This window comes from Syzygium oleosum, unplaced genomic scaffold (assembly GCF_021117445.2).
Source record: "Syzygium oleosum isolate NSW1041296 unplaced genomic scaffold, Sole_v2.1 Sole_v2.20, whole genome shotgun sequence".
Classification (NCBI taxonomy): Eukaryota; Viridiplantae; Streptophyta; class Magnoliopsida; order Myrtales; family Myrtaceae; genus Syzygium; species Syzygium oleosum.
The window spans coordinates 2496945-2511536 of NW_026607504.1; the positions used below are offsets into that span (position 1 = coordinate 2496945).

The 14592-nt window shown below is 38.7% G+C and overlaps 1 protein-coding gene across 1 annotated transcript; it reads left to right on the forward strand.

Annotated features, from left to right (window-relative positions):
- The first annotated feature begins 1529 nt into the window (after window positions 1–1529).
- On the forward strand, window positions 1530–6265 carry LOC115664438 (uncharacterized). The gene is made up of 7 exons (XM_056320567.1): window positions 1530–1772; window positions 4065–4154; window positions 4405–4617; window positions 4732–4890; window positions 5516–5569; window positions 5660–5806; window positions 5882–6265. Exons 1-7 carry the CDS (start codon window positions 1530–1532, stop codon window positions 6263–6265), a joined length of 1290 nt encoding a protein of 429 aa, XP_056176542.1.
- Window positions 6266–14592: the final 8327 nt, after the last annotated feature.

Consider the following 14592-nt stretch of genomic DNA (forward strand, 5'->3'; position numbering starts at 1 on the left):
GGTTATCTAACATGCAGGGACGTGCATGATGGGTTCCAGGTAGGATCGTATGTGTTTGTTAGTATGGTTGATCGTTGGGTGTTATGCATGTTTCGTCTGGCAGTATGTGAGAGCCTATGTGGGGTTTGGGGTTGTGCACTTATTGAGATTCGTCTCATAGTTGTATAACCACCACTTTCAGACCCCCAGTCTTAAGCCCTGGAGACCCGCCTCCCCGTTTTTGGAGTATGAAGAGCTGACCATAGAGCCCCAGTGGAGCTACAGGCGATTTCCAGTATCTTGGTCCAGGTGACCTTCCGGGGGCTCGAGCCAGAGGATGCTGAAGCAGAGCGGAGGAGGTTGACCAGTAGGTTTCCCCTAGGATATTTTAGGGGTTGCGTAGAATAGGTCTGACCAGAACCTTTTTGATAGTTGGGTCGACCTATAGTGCAGTTAAGTTAACCAAGCCACCAGATCCTTTTGTTATATCGGTGGTTGTGAATGCCCGTCGGTTAAGTTTGTTTGTATTATGATGTTTGTATGCTTGGTGTAATGATCGTTGTTGTTGATTGTCTTGGTGATCTACCCCATCGTCGTCTTTATAGTCAGGGGTTTTATATTTGCTTCCGCATGTGTTTCTGATGTTCGGGTTGGGTCGGCGATGTTCCTGGGACGTCGCAATTAATCGACCGGAGGTGCGGGATGTCGCGAGCTCGATGGGGTTCGGGGTGTGACATCACGCCTTTGCTCGCGGCTGGCGGAACTACGAAGCCCTCACCGGCCGCAGGCAAGGACGCAAAGGCCCTCGCTAGATTTAGATGAGGGCTACCTCGCTTATGGCGGCTGGGCCACAAGGGACCTCGCTTAGGGCCGTAGCCCTCACCCAAATTTGGTGAGGGCCGTGAAGGCCTCCCTGACAGTGGGCGAGGGTCACTGGTGACCCTTGCCGGCATAGAAAAAAAACAAAAAAATGCCAAGAAAAAAGGGAAAAAAATTCGCAAAAATATTATTAAAAATTGTCAACGTCAGTGCCACTGTGCCATGTAGGACGACCGCAATTAATGTCAATGATTTTCAACCTAAATTGGCTGGATGGACTCAATTGGCAAAATGTAAAAAGGTTTAGAAATCAATTGGCAAAATTAAAAAATTTAGGATTGAATTAACAAAAGTACAATAGGTTTATAACTTTTTAGATAATTTTTCCTGTATATAGCTGCTAACGAGAATTAATATGATGTTTATATGTCTCTAACCTAGGTAATGAAAATTGTCCATTTACGAAAATGATAGGCTCTTTTGTGTTTCTCGTCTAGTTTTCAGCTTTCAGTTATAAGGAAATCAAAAGGCGTAATTTAACTATATTTGGGAGATGCAAACGTGCATAGACTGAGTATATTTGTCTTTTTACTATATGTCCCACGATCTAGTTACTGGACATTGGTTGCTTCAATCGGCGAACATCGACAAAGGATATTGGCCCAAAGAAATATTTATTTCTTTAAGCACAAGTGCAGATGGGGTAGCTTGGGGGAAGAGAGATAGTCAACATGGAAACTAATCCTCATCATACGAACAACACAAATGGGGAGGGCCACTTTCCTTACAAAGGATTCGAGAAATCGTCCTATTTCCACGACCTTCAATATGCCGATGCCAATTTGATGAACAGGGATGCAGATGATGCCGTAAGGATGACGACGAACCCCGACTGCTATGATTTGCAGATCATGGGTAAGACTCCTCCATACGGGGCCAATTACTTTTATGGTGGTATTGGTTTTCAGCTCAGTGTTTGAAGCAGCAAATAGCGGCTAAGCCATAGAACAGACCTCCTAGGTGCGAACATATGTCCAGATAGTTTTGAAATGGTGTCCGAAAGTTACTGTTCATTTTTGGGAGTACGATCACATTGGTTTCGGATGCATTGTCAGGATGGGATTTCAGCTTATGAGCTAGTAATAATTTGAAAATCAGTTGCAAGTTTCCACGAGAGCCTTGGCAAGTTCATGTCTTAGCACATCTCCCTTTAGAGATGGCATATTTTGTCCGGAAAGTTAACTTGTCATTTTATTTTTCTTCCATGTTTCAATATATGAGGGGGGTGCATTCTTAGCAGAGGTTTTGCAACTTTGGCTATTTTTGGTTGCATCTTTGTGTATTGATTTTGGCAATTTTATGTATTGTTAACATAATATTTTGGATACTGGAGTTTCATTACCATTTCTGAAAAAAGAAGGAATTGAGAGTTCTATGCCCCTGCCACCGAAGCAATTTCACTCATTACCATAACCATATATATTATAAATTTGTATATGTATTTATACTTGCCATCAATGTGACAATTTGATGGCCACTCCAAAATAAGAATTTTTTACACGAATGGAAATTTACCCATTTTTTCTCTTTATGTTTCCATATGTGGAAGGAAAATGATAAATCGTTGATGCATATCCCTTTTTGATTACTAAATCTTCAACATTTCCTTTCAAGTATAAAAACTCAATCCATGCTTGCCAAAAGAAGAATAATTTTCTTCCTTTGTGGAAACGGGTATCCACGGTAGGCTGTCAATGATGATTAATAGGATTCAGGTTTGAGGTCTACCATGGGGATGTGATTTGAGAGTTCTATGCCCCTGCCACCGAAGCAATTTCACTCATTACCATAACCATATTTATTATAAATTTGTATATGTATTTATACTTGCCATCAATGTGACAATTTGATGGCCACTCCAAAATAATAATTTTTTACACGAATGAAAATTTACCCATTTTTTCTCTTTATGTTTCCATATGTGGAAGGAAAATGATATATAAATCGTTGATGCATATCCCTTTTTGATTACTAAATCTTCAACATTTCCTTTCAAGTATAAAAACTCGATCCATGCTTGCCAAAAGAAGAATAATTTTCTTCCTTTGTGGAAACGGGTATCCACGGTAGGCTATCAATGATGATTAATAGGATTCAGGTTTGAGGTCTACCATGGGGATGTGATTTGAGAGTTCTATGCCCCTGCCACCGAAGCAATTTCACTCATTACCATAACCATATTTATTATAAATTTGTATATGTATTTATACTTGCCATCAATGTGACAATTTGATGGCCACTCCAAAATAAGAATTTTTTACACGAATGAAAATTTACCCATTTTTCCTCTTTATGTTTCCATATGTGGAAGGAAAATGATAAATCGTTGATGCATATCCCTTTTTTATTACTAAATCTTCAACATTTCCTTTCAAGTATAAAAACTCGATCAATGCTTGCCAAAAGAAGAATAATTTTCTTCCTTTGTGGAAACGGGTATCCACGGTAGGCTATCAATGATGATTAATAGGATTCAGGTTTGAGGTCTACCATGGGGATGTGATTTGAGAGTTCTATGCCCCTGCCACCGAAGCAATTTCACTCATTACCATAACCATATTTATTATAAATTTGTATATGTATTTATACTTGCCATCAATGTGACAATTTGATGGCCACTCCAACATAAGAATTTTTTACACGAATGAAAATTTACCCATTTTTTCTCTTTATGTTTCCATATGTGGAAGGAAAATGATATATAAATCGTTGATGCATATCCCTTTTTGATTACTAAATCTTCAACATTTCCTTTCAAGTATAAAAACTCGATCCATGCTTGCCAAAAGAAGAATAATTTTCTTCCTTTGTGGAAACGGGTATCCACGATAGGCTATTAATGATGATTAATAGGATTCAGGTTTGAGGTCTACCAAGGGGATGTGATTTATGTGCATATAAAAGAAGAACATTGTCTTGTCTCATTTTCAAAAATACTCCAGTCTATTCTACAATGGCAATGCTAAGTCCACGAATGCATCTTTTCAAATGGTTGGTTTTGATAATAAGTATTATCAGTATGATAGGCGATGGGCGTGCTCGAGCGAGAATTCTTATATCAAACAAAGTTACAGGTTTCGATAAACCTAAAGGAGTAGTAAAATCCATTGAGGTAGTTCTTAAACTCTACCTGTTGCTATTTCACCTTTTTTTTTCCTTTTGAATACGTTCTTTTTGCTAACATCATGTATGAGAAACTGGTGCAGAGTTATGAAACTGGTGAAGTGATCGATTGTGTTGACATCTTCAAGCAACCCGCTTTTGATCATCCGCTTCTCAAGAGTCATACCATACAGGTTTTTGTCCCCTCATTTTTTGACCTGTAACTTGCATCGATGTCCTGTGCCTCCCATGAAAAATTTGCACTTAGCAGTAGAAATGATTAAGTGCAGTGATGACAGTATAAGTACCTTAATGATGAGGGTCATCATTGAGCAGTTGTAGGAGAAAGCTGTTTCAATATTGCAGGATGTCTAAGAAATTCGGGTTGGTCTATGAAGGATGTATTGTTGTAACAATCACTGAAGCTGGCACGTTTATGAATAGATTAAACCAAGCTCAAATCGGAAAGGGAATGGAGCGGGATATGTGGAAGGTGCGCTCAATCAAGCTTGGTGGAAATATGGTGAATGCCCTGAAAGAACGATCCCCATCAGAAGACCACAAAACCATACCAATCGACATGTTATACCGTTGACTCCACACATGAAGCGACTCAATCTGAGCGAGAACATCATCACTCCACCGCGTGGACATGAAGTATGTGCAAATACATCACGATATGACTATTGTGGCATTGATTTTGAGTTGTGATTTTGCTTATGCATTGATCCTTAAGTTTCACTTCTTATGAGTTTGTTGTGTATTGGTCAGTATGCTCAAGTATCTATGATCGGTGGCAACTACAGGGGAGCTAATGCAAAAATTAATGTGTGGAATCCTTCAGTAATGCATCGAGAAGCGAGTTTCTCTCAAATTCGGCTCACGTCAGGTCCCAAAGAGAATTTGAACACTGTGGAGGCAGGATGGATGGTAAGAACTTAGAAGGGATAAATACACTAAGAGTGCCATAACTCTCATACGACGCTCACTTGAATGCCACAAATTTGAGAAATCGATTATTTGAATACCATTAGCGATTTGCCTCGCCGGAAAATCCGATGTGGATGCCGGTCATTCTACGTGACTTTGCCGGCACTGACATGGATAATTTTTTAATACTTTTATATTTTTAAATATTTTTATTTGAATTTTTTTTTTATTTTCCTTTTCCTTTTTGTTTGCTGCAAGGGTCATCGGCGGCCTCAGTGGCCCTGAAAAAAAAAAAGAAAAGACGAAGAAAAATTCAAAAAATCAAAGAACAAAAACAAAAATAAAAATAACATTTAAAAAACCACGTCGGATGGAAAATAAATTAGAAAATCTGCATAGGATGATTTGCCGAAAATAACACTCAAATGATCGATTTTACTTTGATATGAGACTTAAGTGAGAAAAAAAAAAGTTTATGACACTCAAGTAAGCACTGTAGGAAAGTTATGGCACTTATGTTGTATTTGTCGCGAACTTAGAATGATAGAATCTGAAGATGTTAGCATAATTGGCATTCTAAATGTGTGTAGATTTATAAGATAAGTGGTTTGTGTTTTTATTATAGATTAATACAGATCCAAGTACTAGCAACCAGTCAGAGCTTTTCATATATTGGACAGTGAGTTCTTAACTCTTTTGGTCGCTTACAATTCACCAAACTTTCACAAACATATCAAACCTTAACATGCTTTTCTTGGGTGGACTTTAGAGTGATGGCTATCAGCAAACCGGATGCTACAATCTCGAATGCCCTGGATTTGTACAAACAAGTAGCAAGATTGCTTTAGGTTCTCGGATTCTACCGGTTTCCACCTATGGTGGACAGCAATATGACATAACTATAGGCATAACAAAGGTAATGGAATAATCTTTTAGGTACATATACATGGGATATTTTCGAGTCTTCCGTCTTTTAACAAAAATATTTCAGAATGATGTCCTTGGGCGTTGGTGGCTGCGCGTTGCGGACGTGGAGGTAGGATACTGGCCCGGAGAAATCTTCACTACACTAGGTGGCAGTGCCGATGTAATTAGATGGGGCGGAGAGATAGTCAACAGTGAACGGCATGGTCTGCATACGTCAACGGAAATGGGGAGCGGCCATTTCCCTTCTGAAGGTTTTGGAAAGGCGGCCTTTTTCCGCAATCTTAAATTTGTCGATGACGGATCCATTGAGAGAGACGCCAAGAATCTCAAGAAGTATGTAACAAGACCTGAATGCTATGACTTACTGCTCAAGGTGGATCCGCCAAATCCATTTGGAGTCCATTTCTTTTTTGGGGGCTCCGGATTTTCAGCTCAGTGTGCAAATTAGTGCACATATGATAACATGCTTTCCTTTTTTCGTATCCTAATAGAAATGGCTTTATCAAGTGTTTAACAGTGAGTACACCAGTGCTTGTGAAGTACTGCTAGGTGGTTTAATGTACTTAATGTTGTTAAAGTCACTTATGAACTGGTAACCATTTTGAAAAGAGAGTATTTGACCATAATCACATTTTTCGATTACAGCTCCTTGTTTTGCCATAAGTAGAAGCCTTCACTATGGACAAGGTGTAGTCTCTACTTAATTATTACATTTACTACAAATAATTAACTATTAGATGTAAAATTGATTAAAAGGATAAGAAATCAGACAAGATATGGCGATACTCTTGTATGGAAGTTAACTTCATTTGTTGAAGGAAATTAAATCAAACCATGGATATCTGAAAGCCTTCTTTGGGAATTGAGATCATGCCAATCTTGAGCATTGCTTGCGTGTGCAGAAAAGCATTAATGACTACAATCTCCAGTTCAATAGCAAATCATGCCCACACAAGAAACATTCTTCATTATACCTACCTCAACGAATATCACAGTTTTAGGCTTGTTCCCCATCACCAAGGTCTATCCGACTGTTCACCTTATTTTAGTCATTCCAATCCATTACGAACATCCTTATTCTTCTCGGCTTATTCTCCTTCAATCAAGGTCTCTCCCAGCTTGTTCACCTATGTAGAAATCCTTCTAGCATGTTGACATCTCGACACCCAATACCTTGTTAACCTTAGATATTGGCAATGATCCTTTCATATCGGCATAGCATTCCTGATTGTGACAGAGCACTCAGGATCACATTCAATGCTAATTGTGACATCATCTGCATTGTAACTTGTGTGTATATCATCTCGTACTACTCCATCAATATACACATTAGTAGCCTTTGATTGTCTTTGTCATCGTTGATGAGTTTAAGATTTCGGAAAAAAGGGCGCCTTTTCAAATCCTCCACAGGGAAAATGACTGCTCCCCATTTGAGTTGACGTGCGATGACCATCCATTTCTCTATGAACTATCTCCCCGCCCAAACTAATTACATCAGGCGCAGCCACCTAGAGTAGTGAAGATTTCTCCGGGCAAGTATCCTTCATCCATATCCCCAATACGCGGCCACCAATGTCCAAGAACATTCTGAAATATTTTTGTTAAAAGACAGAAGACTCGAAAATATCCCATATATATTTACCTAATAGATTGTTCCATTACCTTCCTTATGTCTATAGTTATGTTATATTGCTATCCACCATATATGGAAACTGGCAGAATCAAAGCACCGCAATCAATCTTGTTATCTGTTTGTACGAATCCAGGGCATTCGAGACCGTATCAGCTAGTGTTCTCATAGCCATCACTCTAAAGTCCACCCAAGAAAAGCACACCAATGTTTGATATGTTTGTGAAAGTTTGGTGAATTGTAAGAGCTTAAAAGAGTTAATAACTCGCGACCAATATATGAAATTCTTGCCTCATTGCTGGGAGTGGTACCTGTACCAACCTATAGGAAAAACTTAGAATGCAAATTATGCTAAAATATTCGGATTAGATCATTCGAAGTTCTTACTTTTTATCCGGCCTCCATAGTGTAAAATTCCTAGGGGGTGGGGGGTTGATGGGCCAAATTTGAGAGACTTAAATCTGGACTTAATTCTGGACACATATGTTGGATTCCACACATTAACCTGAAGATGTCAATACAGTCGATCACTTCACTGGTGTCATAACTCTGCAATAAGTTCTCATACATTATCTTAGCAAAAAAAATATATTTAAAAGAGAGAAAAAAAAAGTGAAATAGCAACATGTAGAGTTTAGGAATAACCTCAATGGTTTTTACCGCTCATTTAGGCTTATTGAAACCTGTAACTTTGTTTATAACAGGATTCTTGCTCGAGTACGCCCATCACTTATGATATTGATAATACTTATCATCGAAACCAATTCTTTGGAAGGATGCATTCGTGGACGTTTGCCGCAATGCATCCTTCCAAATAATTAGTTTCGTAGACCTCAAACCTAACAACTCTGTAGCAACATATGATATATATGTATATAAGGAAGAACATTTTCAAAAAACACTCTGGTCGGTTCTACAATGGCAATGGTAAGTCCATGAATGCATCTTTCCAAATGGTTGGTTTGGTAGACCTTAAACCTGAATCCTAGTAATCATCATTAATAGCATGCCGTGGATCACCGTTTCCACAAGGAAGAAGATGATTCTTCTTTTGGCAAGTATGGATTAGGCTTCTGCATGTGAAAGGAAATGTTAAAGATTTGGTAATCGAAAAGAGATATGCATTGGCAATTTATCCTTAACCTTACACAAATGGAAACATAAATAGAAAAAGCAAGTCAATTTTGATACTGCGTAAAAAATTCTCATTGCCAACAAAATATCAAATTAATGGCAAGTATTTATACATATATATTGTATATATATGGTAATAGTAATGAGTGATTGCTCCGTTGGCAAAGGGGAAAGAACTCTCAATTCATTCTTTCTTCAGAATGGTAATGAAACTCCAGTAACCAAACAATTATGTTCACAATACATAAGATTGCTAAAACCAATACACAAAGATGCAGCAAAAAATAGCCAAAGCTGCAAAGCCTCTGCCGAGAATCTACCCCCTCATATGCTGAATCATGGAAGAAAAATAAAATGACAAGCTTAACATTCTAGATATAATATGCCATCTCTTAAGGAAGATGTGCTAAGACATGAACTTCCCAAGGCTCTTGTGGAAACCCGCAATTTTCAAATTTTCGCTAGCTAATCAGCTGAAATCCCAACCCGACAATACATCCGAAACGAATGTGAGCATACTTCCATAAATGAACTGTAACTTCTGGACAACAGTAGAAGTACCATAACTTTCGTATGGCACTCAATTGAGGGCCATAATATTTTTTTCGCTCACTTAAGTGCCACATTGAAGTAAAATCGATCATTTGAGTGCTATTTCCGGCAAACCCTCATATGTGGATTTTTTTATTAATTTCCCATGTCGACGTGGATTTTTTTATTTTTTATTTTTTTATTAATTGTCGACGTCAACGCCGGCGATGCCACGTTGGATTTTCTAGCGAGGCAAATTGCCGATGACACTTAAGTGATCGATTTTTTAAATTTGTGATACTCAAATGAACGCCGTACAAAAGTTATGGCACTCTTAGTGTACTTATCCCAAAAATGCTTATACATATGTCCATTGAAGTAGTGATTATTTAAATATTTGGGAAAATTATCAATTTAGTCCTAAACCTATTGTATGGATATCAATTCAGTTTTAACTTTTCAATTTTGTCAATATAGTCCTATACATTTGCACGGTATTTAAACGCAGCCTTTCTTGTCAATTGCCGTTGCAAATTGCGACGTGGAAAACAACAAATTGCCATCCTAACTTTCCACTTAGGATGGCCGGCCATGACTAACGTCACGTCAACGATTTTTTGTGGCAATTAGCGGGAAAGACTACATTGAAAAATTGCTCAAAAGTTTATAACTACATTGACAAAACTTAAAAGCATGGCTCATTAAGTGGAATAAATAGTTATTGATAAGAAAATTATGATAATTGTAATTGTATTCTAAGACAATCCAATCAAACCATTGGCAAATACATATTTTTTGTCAATTCTAAATGCATCAAAATTTCCAAAGAAAGAAAAGAAAAGAAAGGTAAGAAATAATATTAAATCCGGACTTGCAAGAGATATCATGGTTAGTTTAAGGTAATAGAGGACGTAGAAAGTCAAAAAATGGATGGAAAAAGGCTTTTGTGAGTTTATTCTTTTCACATAATTATTCATTTAAATGTTAAACCTAACCTACTTAATTATATTTGAGTTGATACGAGTAAAATAATGAGAAAATTTGATGGGTTTCTAGAATCAAGGGTCACACAGTGGTTGAGAAAAAGGAGAGTCGAATTACATAATTTATAATTAATACTACTTATGTATTAGTACATAATAATTGTTTTGATGATATTTTAATTTCGAACTTTTTTGAAAATTAAATTTATAATATTTTGGATTTTCTATGTAATGGGCCTCATCATGAGAAGTACCTAGTTTTATAAATAGGGTTAATATCATGAAAAACCCTAAACTAGTATAGTTGTGACAATTTTACCCCAAACTATTTTTTTGACCACAAAAACTCCAAACTGGTACACTTGTAATAAATTTACCCCGAACTATTTTTTTGACCACCAAAAATCCTGAACTGGTACACTTGTGACAATTTTACTCCGAACTATTTTTTGACTACCAAAAATCCCGAACTGGTATACTTGTGACAATTTTACCCTAACTAATTTTTTAATATTATTTTTTATTTTTCGAATTTTTTTATTAATTTAATTTAATTAATTTTTTTTCCTTAATCTTCTTCATCTTCAATTTCTGGCCGGTCGCCGGGGCAGAAGCCGGCGAGGTCGGCCCCGTCGGCCCCTAGTGATGCTCAACCTCGCCGGCCGTTGGCGAGGGCTCGCCGGCGGGGCTGACCCCTTGCCAGATCTAGCGAGGCTCGACCTTGCCTAGCGCCGGCAAGGTCAAACCTCACCAGATCTGGCGAGGGCTCGGCGCTGCTGGCCGCTGGTGAGGCTCGACCTCACCGGCGTTGGGTGAGGCCGACCTCACCGTTGCTGGGCAAGGCCGATCTGGTGAGGGCTCGGACCCGCTGGCTGTTGGCGAGGCTCAACCTTGCCAGCGCTGGGCGAGGTCAACCTCGCCGTTGCAGGGCGAGGCCAACCTCGCTAGCGGCCGGCAAGGTTGAGTCTCGCCAGATCTGGCAAGGGCTTGGCCTAGTCGGTTGCTAGCGAGGCTCAACCTCGCTGTTGCAGGGCGAGGCCGACCGACCTTGCTGTTGCAGGTAGGGCTCGGTCCCGCCGGCCGCTAGCGAGGTCGGCCTCACCTTGCAACGGCGAGGTCGGCTCGCCCAGCGCCGGTGAGGTCGAGCCTCGCCAGGGCCGGCGGGGCCGACCTCGCCGGCTTCTGCCTCTGGCTGGTCGCCGGAACGGCAACCGGCCAGAAATTGAAGATGAAGAAGATTAAGGAAAAAAAGAAAAGAAAAAATAAAAAAATTAATAAAAAAATTCAAAAAAATAAAAAATAATATTAAAAAATTAGTTGGGGTAAAATTGTCACAAGTATACCAGTTTGGGGTTTTTGGTGGTCAAAAAAATAGTTCGGGGTAAATTTGTCATAAGTGTACCAGTTTGGGGTTTTTTGTGGTCAAAAAATAGTTTGGGGTAAAATTATCACAACTGTACCAGTTTAGGGTTTTTCGTGGTATTTATAAATATGGTGCCTACTTCTATTAATATGTTATATAAAGAATTAATTAATATAAGGTATTTGTCTACGTGGGACTTTTATGGTCAAGTTCAAAAGGAATTACATTGATTGGCCCTTCCCAAACTTTTTGCTTATAAATAAAAATGTTTTGGATAAGGACAGCAGGAGTGGCATAACTTTCGTACGGCACCCACTTGAGTACCAAATCGGAGTAAAATCGATCATTTAAGTGCCATTCCCGGCAAATTGTCCTGCATGGATTTTTTTTTTATTAATTTTCCATCCCGACGTGGATTCTTTTTATTTTTGAATTTTTTAAATTAATTATCCACGTCAACGCCGGTGATGCCACGTAGGACAACCGACGTCTACATCGGATTTTTCGGCAAGGTCAATCGCCGATGGCAATTAAGTGATCGTTTTTTCAAATTTGTGGCACTCAGGTAAGCGAAAAAAAAGTTATAGAATTCAAGTGAACGCCGTACGAAAGTTATGGCATTCCTAGTGTTCTTATCCCATCGATGCTTGTTCGTATCGTTTCCATCGGTTTTCCAAGGGGCCCAATTGGGGCACGTCAACGAGTATATTATCATATGTTTGTTGCACAATCTCAAGTCAAACTTTACAACCTGCTAAGACGGATGAGAGGATTTTTCACTAATTTTCTCGAGCATGTTTATCAATCGTTCGCAGAAACTTTAATTAATTATTTCCGAGTCGAAACCCTTTTTTCATTTTAATCACAATCTATTTTCTTTCGGGGCCATTGTTTTCTTATGACGAAGGGAGGAAGGAAACTTCCTCTACTCATACTTATGATTGGTGGGTTATAGATATGAGTATTGTTCGCATTTAAATTTGATAAAATATGCATGCGGATAGTATCCAATAAAAAGAATCGTTGACGGGAATTCCATTCAATCAGGGTTGGAGGAAAATATTGCTCTCCTCTTTTATTCGAATGTTGAGATTTAAAAGTTTTGGCATGCTTTTACATGGAACAATCGTTGGGACCCAGGTCCATTTGCTCGAGACCGTTTTTCAACTATTGAGAGCCACGGTTGGTCGGTCGAGTCACCAACCATTGGAAATTGATTTTGGCCGTCGGAGACGTAGGATCTCGTCAATGGGAACATAGGTTTGTTTGCTGAGCACCCGCGTGTGATCTTCTAGGGCAAACTTAGACCAAGATCTAGCCGGTGGGCGACACAATCGTAGTTATCGAGAATCAAATCGGCCTCGCTTGACCTAAGTCCCCCATGTACGATTCGACTACAGTCTCTAAAGGGCTTGAGTGAGACCACTGAGCTAATGACTCGAGCTCAGCCATCGGCGAGCCGGTGGTGGTAAGGACCGTGGAAGTGAATTTCAGCGTTTGGAATTTTACACGACATGGACTCCGTTTGTTTTGTCAAAAATCCATAATTCGAATGGTGATTTTTCTAGTTTCGACGGCTTACACTAAGCCATAAGAAATGATCAAGATTAGGAAAATAACTTTCTGATCGTCGATTTTCGGATAAACTAACGGGGCTGTATCAGTCTCCATCCAAGACATTATAGAAAAAGTAGGGCTTTGAAAAGAAAGAGAGAAGAAAAGAAGCCAAACCAAGTTCGCGAGGCATCTGAATCAGTGCACTCATTTTCAAATCTGAGTTTCCTGTTTGCTGAACAAGACATATAGGAGAGACAATGGGAGCCTGAAACCCAAGAAGCATGGCTTGCTCATCACAAAGCCCTTGGCCCATAAAGTTTACACTTCAATCTTTTCCAAGTTCTTATCGCCCATATTGGAGGATGCCACACAGCGAAATAACAAGATTTTGGAAAGGCTATACATGAAAATCTTGTTGAAAATTTTATTTCATTTTTTTTACTGGCAAATTGAATGAAAGCAAAGGTTGTTTGGGCAATGTGAATAGCTTATAGTTAGTGTGGATCTAACTAAAGAATGTTCATTGCTAGTCAAAAACATATAAACTTTGCCCGTAACTTGACACATGCTTATCTTCTCTTCCAAGGATGTCAAAACGACATTATTTGCTTATTTAAAAATGAAAATTAAAACAAACGTCATCCTACTGTGCATACTTGCTCGGTCACTATGTGTAGAACCTCCTCTTCCTTTTACTGCAATACATCGCGATTAACATGCATTTTGTGTTTTTGGCATAAGATGCTCAATTATTTTTTCATTTCTCGATTTTTAATTGGATTCATTTATATTCGCCAATAATTCCTATCGAGAAAAATCGCAACAAATGTTATTTACAAAAGTCTGTGTTTTCCTCCGTCATTCTTTCTCATCTAATTGGTGGATTACCAGCTATGGACATTATGTAGACACCCACATGCAAACTTAACCGCTTGGAGAGAGTTTCCTTAACTAGAAATGAAGGAAGATATAGCCTTCTCTTGATGCTTTCCTTCAATATGCAGAGGAAATATTTAAACGTGCATCACACAAAGAGTAATTAAGTCTACTTTAAGTAGGTAAACCCTAAACTCATGTAATACCTCGTGGGCCGGTCTTGACTTAACACTCCCTCCGCACCCCGCCGCCGCCGAGTTGCTAGCCTAACTTAACAATCTCACTACATTTTGTGCACGAGTAAGAGAGAAGTATATTTGTTGGAGGTTAACTTAGATAAATTACCTTCTTCAAAATCAGGTGTTTGATATACCAAATAAGCCGAGCTTGACGAACACTGAAAGACGCAAGAAATGTCTCCATTTCGATTCCTAATCATGATTTGCAGAAAGTAAAATTCAAAGAAACAAAGACAAAAAACTGAACATTGAATTGAGAAAATGATACGAAACATTCTAAGTAACCATTGCTAAAATTCCTGTATGATTTAAACTCGATCATGGGCAAGATGCCAAGATAGCAAACTAGAGATACAATAATGTCAACCAAGCAAGATCCCCTTAAATCCGACATATATAACATCATTTCTAGGTTCATAAATATCGCCCGTCTGCATTCACCTCATCAATATGTTAAAGCTT